The 11,809-nt window shown below is 33.2% G+C and overlaps 1 protein-coding gene across 1 annotated transcript; it reads left to right on the plus strand.

Annotated features, from left to right (window-relative positions):
• The first annotated feature begins 2,293 nt into the window (after window positions 1–2,293).
• LOC109157725 (protein LURP-one-related 10-like) lies at window positions 2,294–4,345 on the plus strand. The gene is made up of 3 exons (XM_019305566.1): window positions 2,294–2,576; window positions 3,134–3,358; window positions 3,985–4,345. The coding sequence occupies exons 1-3, from the start codon at window positions 2,343–2,345 to the stop codon at window positions 4,129–4,131; spliced, it is 606 nt and encodes a 201-aa protein (XP_019161111.1). The 5' UTR covers window positions 2,294–2,342; the 3' UTR covers window positions 4,132–4,345.
• The last annotated feature ends 7,464 nt before the right edge of the window (window positions 4,346–11,809 follow it).

The raw sequence follows: 11,809 nt of genomic DNA on the forward strand, positions 1-11,809 counted from the left end.
CTAAGAAAAATGACAACATTTTCTTTAAAAAAAAATATCAATATCGAAAATTTGAGATAGACAGTAAAATTTAAGAGTCTAAATATTTTTTTTTTTTTTTTGAGAAGTATTAGCAATTAAAATGTCGTGATCTGCGCGGCAAGATCCCCTATTGGATACGCCAGAATGAAGACGTTGACTAGACTACAGACGTTGACTGGACTCGCCAGAATAGATATTAGATAACGTCATAACATTTACTTGCAATAATTTGAAGATTTGTAATTAATTAATCATCAATAGATTTGCCGAGAATTTACACTGATACCAAATTTTCATATATCGTGAGCCAAAAAAAAAAAAAAATTACTTATTAATTAGTAAAAGCGCCAGTGCATTATTAACTTGTTTATATATTTATTATTTTTATTTGACATTAATATTAATTTAAAAATCTTTTATAATATATTTTTCTAAAACTAAATTCTTTTAGTGCTTAAAGGATTTTTTTTTCCAAAGTACGGAGTAGCTATAATAATAATAATAATAATAATAATAATAATAATAATAATAATAATAATAATCATCATCATCATCATCATCATAAAAATTATTTATTATTATTATTATTATTATTATATATATATATATATATATATATATATATATATATATATATATATATATATATATATATATATATATAAGAACTACTACTACTACTTTAGAAATAAATAGATTTTTAGAAGTAAACTAATTTCTTTAAAAATAATTTTCAAAGCTATTATTAATATTTATTTTATTATTACTTATCACAAATAATAATTTTTATTTATTCTTGTCAAGTAAATAACAACAACAATTGAATTTTTAAAGATAGAGCCTTTTATAATTAAATGAATTTAAGTTTATAAAGATATATTTATAACCTATGACTTCTCATTTGAGATAGAGCCACAGAAGTGCTATTGAGATACAAGTTATTTTGCAAGTGATGTTAATATTTATTAAAGAAAAAAATGAGGTTTTTGGTTCTTGTATTTGACCCTATAATTCAAGGACAAAAAATTTCATTTTCAATTAAGCATATTAATAAGTTATTAGGGTGGGTAGTATTGGAGCCTTTATTTCTTTTAATTATTTAATTTGGTTGAACTCTCATTCATAACCTACATTTTAAAAATAATGAGTGAGAAGGTGGTATCATTATTTTGGAAAAACAACTCTTGATTTGTATGACCAATATAATGTAGCAATCAAAATCCGTGATCAGCACTGTAAGATCCCCATTGGATACGCCAAGAATGTTATATCTAAATATAGTTGAACCTTGTAATAGTGAAGCGGAAGTTGTGTTGATCTCCAACTAAAGTTGATATCTTGTTGTATTGCCTCTTGAAAGGTAGACCTCCGAATAATGCTAGCTGTTTTGTTTCATGCTTGACTCAGGACCCTAGATGATATACTAGTATTATTTTGTGTAATATGAGTACCATAACTTTAATGGTACGTTTAATTTGGTTCGCGGAATAGGCCGGTCTGTAATGGAATAGCATTCCCAAATCAATTCATTTGTTGGTAAAAACATCTATTCCCAAGAACATTGTTCCTGAGAATGACCTATTCCCCTTATAAAGGGAATAGAGATTCATGGGGGCCCCTTGGTATTATGCTATTTCTGAGTTCTCAGGAATAGCCTAAAGTTGTTATTTCCTCTTTTACCATCCAATTAAATTTATTTCATATTTCACCACCATCGTCGCCGCCGCCACCACCACCCCACCACCGCCACCAACACCACCGCCACTGCTACCATCGCCACCACCACATATTTTTATAAGGGTATTTATGTCTTTTAAAACATGTTTCATTTATATTCTTTAAACCAACCCAACACTGTAATATAATTCTTAAAGTTTATTCCTTCTGCGAACCAAACAATAGAATACAATTCCTATTTTATTCCTTAGCTTGCATATTCCATTCCTTATGGAATAGCATTCCTATTACCTCAAAATTCATTCCTTGAACCAAATGTGTTGTAAGTAGTGCTATATCTTGAATATCTTGTATCCCATCAATACAAGTTTTATATATTTATGCATATATACTAGTTGAATACAAACTAAACCAAACACCCCCAAAGTGGTATCATTATTTTGGAAAAACAACTCTTGATTTGTATGAGCAATATAATGTACCAACCAAAAACCGTGATCAGCACTGCAAGATCCCCCATTGGATACGCCAAGAAGACATAATATAAATGAGATAACATCATGTATATTCTTAGCTTGTAACAAACAATTTTATTTTTAATCAATAATCACTAGGTCTAATTTGCAGAGAAGAAAAATAAAATAATGTCATCGCTTCAAGTACCCTCTGCCAATCCAAATGCAGTGATCAGCCCAAATTTCTGTGCCCCTCATCCCATTCAGCTCTCCATAAAGAAGAAAGTCTATTTTTTTGCCGGCCATGAGTATGAAGTCGAAGATGATACAAATGGCAGATTGCTCTTCAAGATCAAATGGATGTCCGGCAAGTTGGTCATCTTTGATGCTGCTGGAAACCCAATCGTTACTCTAGGACCAAAGGTACGTACCATGCTTGTCTTCCAACTGCATGCATATATGTTCTTAAGATAAAAGGTTTATCACTATGCTTACTTTATTTCCTTATAGATCAACATCACATATATATTTAGAAATAAACTGCCATCACATTTTCAAGTTAGGGTGCTGGACTTGGCCCCCTCTGCATGCCTCTAACCTGTGACCTAAGTATGACATCCTTATAGACGGCTAACGCATTTTTTAGTTAGGGCGTTAGACTTGGCCCCGTCTGCCTCGAACCTGTGACTTGACTATGATATCTTTATATATCACCAACACATTTTTGAGTTAGGGTGCTGGACTTGGCCTCCTTCCACTCGAACCTGTGACCTGACTATGATACCACTTGTTAAGATAAGTGCTTACCACTATGCCAAAAGTTATATAATTAGTATAGCGAATACGCAATTTTATTTCCTTATAGACTGCCAACACATTTTTGAGCTAGGGTGCTGAACTTGGCCCCCTCCGCCCAACATATGTCATTTTTATTAGTAATTAAATAAAAATATCATAAAAATGAAATATACTTTTTGCAGTTAAGTTCAAACCGTTGCAGATGGCATGTGTTTAGGGGAGAAAGCAAAGAAAACAGAGACATGATATTTAGTGCTAGATTTTCTTCTGTGTTCCATATTATCCCAGACTCAGATGTGTTCTTACCCAGTAACACAGCGGAAAGGGTTTGTGATTTCAAATTGAAGACACCCTTCTCCTCCAAAACATGGGATATTTATGGACCTTCTTCTTCTTTGATTGCTCAGGTCAGCTATTTAATTTATTTCTACTTTTATTTTTGGGTGAAAATTGTAAAAAATGCTCCTCTATAATATGCCAATTATCAATGTCACTTCTGAATTATGAGTGGTGTAAATGTTGCCCCTCAATTATCAAAATAGTGCACATATAGCCCCTCCCGTAACAGATCTGTGATTCCTCACCGTTGTCCATTGTTGGTACTTCGAATCGAGGGAGGGAAAAAACAACTAAATTACATATTTACTCCGACTTAACGGTGTCGTACACTAACGGGAAACCACATGTCTATTACGGGAGGGGCTATATGTGCACCGTTTTGATAATTGAGGGGCAACATTTACACCACTCATAATTCAGGGATGACATTGATAATTGGCATATTATAGAGGGGCATTTTTTACAATTTTCCCTTTATTTTTCAATATACACTGCTGGAAATTATGGAATTTTCAACAAATCTTAAATCAGTGGTCGTAAATAGCAATAAAGGTTTTTCCGGATACTAAAGTGGTCGGAGGAACAAGACTTTAACTTGATTTAAGGTCACTTTCAGGTGGTCGGAAATTTCATAATTTCCAGTAATGATAAATATAAATTCGTTTGAATTCGTTGATTGATTTTGGCGTTGCAGATGAAGAGCAAAATCTCCGCTGGAAGCATATTCTTGGGAAAGATCCATTTCATGGTGACTGTGAATCCAAATGTGGACCATGTCTTCATTGTTGCACTAATTCTTATCCATTTTGTGAATATAATGAGAAGAAGGGGGATGTATTAGTGGGTCTTTCTGATTATCTAATATCTATGGCTTGAAACTATATTTAGGACCAAACCCAAATATTTTGGATGGCATAGAGCGTATTTTATACACAAATTTATATTTATGCAAATAAAAGTGCAACTATTATGTTTCATTTTCAGCCAAATTAATATTTTGTCATTTTTTTTCTATTTAAACCTTTGTTTCCATGTTGTAATAGTTGAGAATTTGATATGCCTCCAAGACAAAGACTACTTAAATGTAACTTCCGATCATTTTCAGTAAATCAAATATGAATATTTGAAGTTTGTATCTACTTAAGAACTTTGTGATACATGTTCCCTACAATTCATACCTTCTTCCAAACCCTAACCAAATAGTGGATAACACGACTATTTTTTAACTCTTTATGGCCCGATTGGTTCACGGAATCAATTTGGAGGGAATAAGAATGCTATTCCCCCTGAAGAATGAATAGGACATTCTCAGGAACATTGTTCCTTACCCCAAATGGTGACCAAACAGCGGAATAGGCCCATTACTGAAAATGATATGTCATTTCAGGCCTATTCCGCGAACCAAACACGTCATTAGTGTCATGAATACTTTCAAAAGCTACCACGGGATCTTGCTAAGTAAAATCTAGGGATTGTATCTTTTTTTTTTTTTTTAATTATTTATCATCAACTTTGCGGAAGATTGCTCTTGAAATTTTCGATCGTCTTCATTGTTCGCTCAGTTATCCTACCATGTAGTTTGGTTTATTAACATATCTTTTTATTGTGCATCGTTTGAGTATAATATTATGGATATATTGAATTTTTCCTAATTCATCATGTTGGCAGGGTTGATTTTCATTCGTGGGCATACATTTTAGGGTGTGTTTGGTTCATTGATTTAATTTACACATTAGGGAGGGAAATCAAAATCATAGTTAGTATTTGGTTGACAACTTTTTAATACACAACTATGTGAGTTAATTACACCTCCAATTAACAACCACATTCTGTAATTAAAAATGGGTGTTAATGCTTTTAGATTTTTGTTTTGATTTTTTTGTTCGTATTGGTGCTTTGGATGCCATTATATATATGTTAGGATCAATTGTCTTGCTTCTTTTTTTTTATTATTTTTTAAACTTTTATTCCCGTTATAGGGTCATACATAACCAAACATCAATATTAGTAATCATTCCAATTCCACCCTATTACCAAACATGGAAATATTTTCACCAAAACTCATTACCATTTGCAAATTAACCAAACAGGCAAACACACCCTTCGTTTTGCTGGTGTTGTCTTGTTTAATGGGTTGAGCACTTGTGCTTATGCGTTGTGAATTTTCTGGTGTGTCATTGTGCATTTTAGTTGTGACGGCGTTAACTAGTTTTGAGGCTTTGAGTGTGGTATTTGTATTGCTTTAGGTGTGTAAAATTATGAAGTGCATGGAGCAGTTTTCCAATTAGGATATTGGGCTAAACAAAAACTTATTATGATGTGGAATGGATCAGACCCACCATAAAATTGGTTTAGAGACTACTAAAGCCAGGGAAAAATATGACTAATAGTAATTGGACACTAAACCTCCATGATCTTCACAATTGTGTTACAATAGAAATAAATAATATAGCTAAGGCCAAACAAGGGTCCAAGCCTAAGAATAAGTCTAGACATGAAAGACACACCCAAAGCTATATTATGACGACACTATGTGGAATGATTTGTATACAGAGGGGGGATGGAGGCGCAGACGTTATGCCATGGAACCGTCTTCACCATTCATGGTGAACACGGTTCCAACGGTATTAGTACACCGTTATTTTTTTTTTTTTTTATTTCTTAATTAATTGTGTGACTTTTCTTCTTTATTTTCACATTTTGTGGTTTCACTTTAATTTGAGGTGAACAAAGATTTCGGACATTCATAAATTATGAATTCATGCCTGCATATTCACTTTGGAACCATGCCTACACATTCCCGTCCGAAATCACGGACATTCATAAATTATGAATCCATTCCTGCACATTCACTTTGGAACCATGCCTACACATTCACTTTGGAACCATGAGATTATGAATTTTCTGTTATAAGATTATGAATTTTCTGTTATGAGATTATGAATTTTCAGTTATGAGATTATGAATTTTCTGTTATGCGATTATGAATTTTCTGTTATGAGATTATGAATTTTCATTACATTCATAATTTCGGACATTCATAAATTATGAATTCATGCCTGCACATTCACTTTGGAACCATGCCTACATATTCCCGTCCGAAATCACGGACATTCATAAATTATGAATCCATGCCTGCACATTCACTTTGGAACCATGCCTACACATTCACTTTGGAACCATGAGATTATGAATTTTCTGTTATGAGATTATGAATTTTCTGTTATGAGATTATGAATTTTCTGTTATGCGATTATGAATTTTCTGTTATGAGATTATGAATTTTCATAAAATTCATAATCTCATAACAGAAAATTCATAATTTGATCAAACGCGCGCCGTTAACTCCACATCCGCGAAATTTTTTTTTTTTTTGCCTAAAAACGACGTCGTTTTGCCTTGTGTTCACCATTCTCGGTGAACACGATTCCATGACATAATTTGCGATGGAGGCGTGTTATGTCTGAAGTTTAAAGATGATGATTTTTGAATGGGTGATCCTCGCTACCTAACTCCCCAAATTGGGAAAATGACACTTTTTCTTCCAGTGTTATATACTTATAGCATTTTTTTCTCTTAAATTATTTAAGTGACAGTTTTTTCCCTAGATATGTTAAATGGACATATTTACCCTTAAAATAAATATTTCATTTATTTCTTTCTCCAAATATTGGATTCCGGTTCTATATCATAACCGAAAAATTTAATTTGATTGTTATAGTGTCCAGTTCTATTCGAATTGAATCGAACCGTGGTCATTCCTACATATAAGGGATAATTTGTTGAAGAAAAAAAATAAATAAAATATTTATTTCAATGGTAGAAATGTCTATTTAATATATCAGGAGAAAAAATCGTTACTTTTATAATAATTGAGGGGGTTAATGTGAATATATGAATAATTCAGGAGAAAAAAGTGGTATAAACATATAATTCAGGGAAAAAAAGTACCATATATCAACTTTGCCCTGGCATGCCTAGCTATTCAACTGCTGGTCGAGTAGTGCCTCGGCACACTACTCCCTTCCTCGTTGGTCATCACCTCTCTAAGGGATAGTTATGCTGTGCAACCGTGTGCACCATGCGTTTTGACTAAAAACGTGCATTTCATTTAAAAAAAATCAGCTTCAATTCCCCTCAACAGCATTATTGTGGATATATAGTTATGAATTTGTGGATATATAGTTATGAATTTATGGATATTTAGTTCATTCATTGTGGATATTTAGTTCATTTATTCTGGATTTTGTGTTATTCATTCACTGTTGATATATAGTTATGAATTTGTGGATATATAATTCAAATTATGCACACAAAAAATGCTATTGCCGGGAACCAAACCTGAATTTTTTCTTTTTAAATGGGATGCGCGTTTTTAGTCAAAACGATGTCGTTTTTGTAACCGTGTGCACCATACATGGTGCACACGATGTATGGTGCACACGGTTGCACAACATAATTTGCACTCTCTAAGGCATAACGTCACTTCTCTAGCCAATGAGGCAATGACACCACCTCCCAAGCTCTTCCACACCTTTCTATCCCCTTCCAAGCCCAAAGTAATTATTCTTTCACCTTATATACTTAGGCAGTTAGGCCCAATGTCATGCCATTGGGTTACCTACCTTCATGGGTTGATTGAGCGGCCCTACCCCACTAGGTCTGATACAAACTTTATAAGGACAATTCACTCAAGGAATTATAGCACAAAATTTTCTCAAATTCAATGAGAAAAGGGTTACTTTAGTGCGCACAAGATCGCCCTTAAACCTCGATTCCATGAAGGACCAAAAGAAGCAAACCTTAGCACACCTCAAGCTGATAAAATTTGCAATTTTCGAACAACTAGAATGGTATTCTAACAAGTCCTTCAATTCTAAGATTGATAGGTCCAAAATTCTAAAATCTAAGATAGGTTTGATTTTCATTGGGCCACAAAATCAAAAACACTATTCTATAGGTCCATGAATATAAGGAAAAATTCTTACACAAGTGTAAAGAAAATGTAAAGGATTATATTTAAATCTGTCTTATCAAAATCAACATATATATTCACAACCCTTTTATAGATGAGGGTGGTAAGAGTACTATCCCATCTAGGGAGATGTAGAAAAAGATACAGAGACATTCTAAAACTCTTGTAAAGAATCGTTCTAAATATGTAACTAGAAAACAATAAGATAACAATTTAAAATAGAGTTAATACCCAAAATGGTCCCTCGATTATGTCATAATTACCAATTTGGTCCTCAACTACCATTCTTACCCAATTAAGTCCTCAACTATACAATTCTTACCCAATTTAGTCCTCAACTATACAATTCTTACCCAATTTAGTCCTCTGTATTAATTTGACTGTTTGTTGACTGTCAAAAGTCGGGATAAAATTATAATTTTACAAGATTTCTCCTTCCTCTCCATTTAGCAGTGCCAAACCATGCAGCAGTACACTCCGATCAGATTTCGATCGTCAAAAAATCGTTGGAAATCAAATTCATGGGCTATCCGATGCATAACCACTACTTCGATACTGACAGGTTTAGAACCCAACCGGAACTTATTGCTACATGGTTTGGCGCTGCTAAATGAGGAGGAAGGAGAAAACTTGTAAAATTACAACTTTATTTCCACTTTTGACAGTCAACAAATAGTCAAATTGACAAAGGACTAAATTGGGTAAAAATTATATAGTTGAGGACTTAATTGAGTAAGAATGATAGTCGAGGACCAAATTGGTAATTACAACATAGTCGAGGGACTATTTTGGGTATTAACTCTTTAAAATATGAAACAAATTTTCTTATTCTAACTAGGAAAACAATCTTAACTTAGGGGGTGTATTTAATCATGACTTTCACAGAGTTTTAAAGAGTTTTTATGAACTTTAAAAGTTTAGAGGTATTCAATTCAAACTTTTAGAGAGTCTTTAAAAGTCAAGCGGTATTCAATCAAGATTTTTAAAGAGTCTTTAAAAGTCGTGTGATATTCAATTAAGACTTTTAAAGAGTCTTTAAAAGTCATGTGGTATTCAAAAAGTTATGAACTTTTGTAGACTTTTTAATTTTAAGACTTTTGTAGACTTTTCCTTCTCAAATATAAATAGTTGAAATCCAACCATCAACCCAAGATTTCAAAATTTTCACCCGCATGGGCAGCTCAACTGGTCATAGAGGTGAAACTTTGGAAGAATGACCAGGGATCGAGTCTCACCAGCCACAGTGTGGGAACAACCTCTCAAAGTGAGGGGGGTTCCTTGTGCGCAGTGAGCACCGGTCTAGCCTCTGTGGTTCATGTTCAGTTGAGTTACCATAATTTACATCCTCCCAAATGCTCTGTCGGGTCGGGGTGTGGGGGGGAGCAACCTCTCAAAGTGAGGGGGGTTCCTTGTGCGCAGTGAGCACCGGTCTAGCCTCTGTGGTTCATGTTCAGTTGAGTTACCAAATGCTCTGTCGGGTCGGGGTGTGGGGGGGAGCAACCTCTCAAAGTGAGGGGGGTTCCTTGTGCGCAGTGAGCACTGGTCTAGCCTCTGTGGTTCATGTTCAGTTGAGTTACCATAATTTACATCCTCCCAAATGCTCTGTCGGGTCGGGGTGTGGGGGGAGCAACCTCGCACCGGTCTAGCCTCTGTGGTTCATGTTCAGTTGAGTTACCATAATTTACATCCTCCCAAATGCTCTGTCGGGTCGGGGTGTGGGGGGGAGCAACCTCTCAAAGTGAGGGGGGTTCCTTGTGCGCAGTGAGCACCGGTCTAGCCTCTGTGGTTCATGTTCAGTTGAGTTACCATAATTTACATCCTCCCAAATGCTCTGTCGGGTCGGGGTGTGGGGGGCCCTTAGGGTTGGGGTTCAGCCTTTGGAAGAAGATTTCAAAATTTTCTTTCTAACAACTTTGAATGTTTTCTCTCTATTTAAACTATATTTTTTATCCCTATTTAAACTCTATAAACCTATCTAAATTTAATAAAATTATTTTTTTCTTCATTATCATATATTTTCCTCATACCTAAACTCTACCCATTTTTCTCTCTCCTACATTTTACAATCTTCATCTAAAAATTCGAAATAATATTATTTTCCTCATACCTAAACTCTAATGGCCCGTTTGGTTCACGGAATAGGCCGGGAATGGCATAGCATTCCCAGTAATAGGCCTATTCCTTTGTTTGGTAACCATTTCTATTACCAGGAATATTATAATATTCCTGGTAATAGCCTATTACCTCAAATAAGGTAATAGCTATTACTAGGGCCCCCCTGGTATTAGCCTATTACTGAACGCTCAGGAATAGATTTTAGAATCTATTTTCTTTTTTACCCCTTTCTTTAACCTAATTTTTTATCCTGTATATAAATTTATCCTATTTCTCGTCAAATTTTAATAAATGTTTCATAATATTCATATAAATACTTATATATTTTAATTTTTATTCTTTTTATGTTTATATTCGTAATATATATATATATATATATATATATATATATATATATATATATATATATATATATATTAACAACAGGTTACTACGAATAGCGAACTACTGTTCACAACAACAATTTGGGATTGCAAACAGTAGCACCTTGTTGTTGTTCGCAGTCTCAAATTGCTATTGCAAATAATATTTCTTTGCGTGATGCCTAGCAATAAAAGTATAATTTGTTATATATATTATTAATATTATATTTATATTTTTTTATTTTATGCAACTTGTAATTATATTTTTAAATACTTTATTTGATCAATTCTTTTATTATAAATTTTATTGTTAATGTTGTTATGAATTTCTAATGAAATAATTTTTTTTTTGTTAATGTTTATTAATAATATATATAAGTAATTAGTAAGTCTCAATATACTATGGATAAAAATAATAATGTTGAGAATGCTGATATCGGTGAAAAACTATATAATAAAAAGAATTTTATGATATATTATAAATGTTTTGTAAGAAAATTATAAATGATAAGAATCAAAATCATTGAAAGTTTGTAAGCATGTATTCAATTTAGAATTTCAATGACTTTTATAGACTTTTTAAAATAAAAAGTTAATAAAAGTCTATGAATGTTTTTTATATAGACTTTTATAGAGTTTTATAAAGTTTTAAAAAGTTATGAACAACACTATGAATGTCAATTAAAGTTTATTAAAATCTATCATTTTAAAAGTCTTTAAAACTCTACAAAAGTCATGATTGAATACACCCTTAGGCTGTCAAGGGAGAACGAAGGTGGCGTGATTATGACTCTTCCAAATCAGTTTGAAAGCAAGTAAAATACTACAATCGTTATGCCATGGAACCGTGTTCACCATTCATGGTGAACACGGTTCACAGTTTCAACGGTGTTAGCACACCGTTATTTTCTTTTTTCTTTTTCTTAATTAATTGCGTGACTTTTCTTCTTCATTTTCACATTTCGCGGTTTCACTTTAATTTGAGGTGAGCAATGATTTCGGACATTCATAAATTATGAATTCATGCCTGCACATTCACTTTGGAACCATGCCTACACATTCCCGTC

Source organism: Ipomoea nil, unplaced genomic scaffold (genome assembly GCF_001879475.1).
Source record: "Ipomoea nil cultivar Tokyo-kokei standard unplaced genomic scaffold, Asagao_1.1 scaffold2792, whole genome shotgun sequence".
Lineage (NCBI taxonomy): Eukaryota > Viridiplantae > Streptophyta > Magnoliopsida > Solanales > Convolvulaceae > Ipomoea > Ipomoea nil.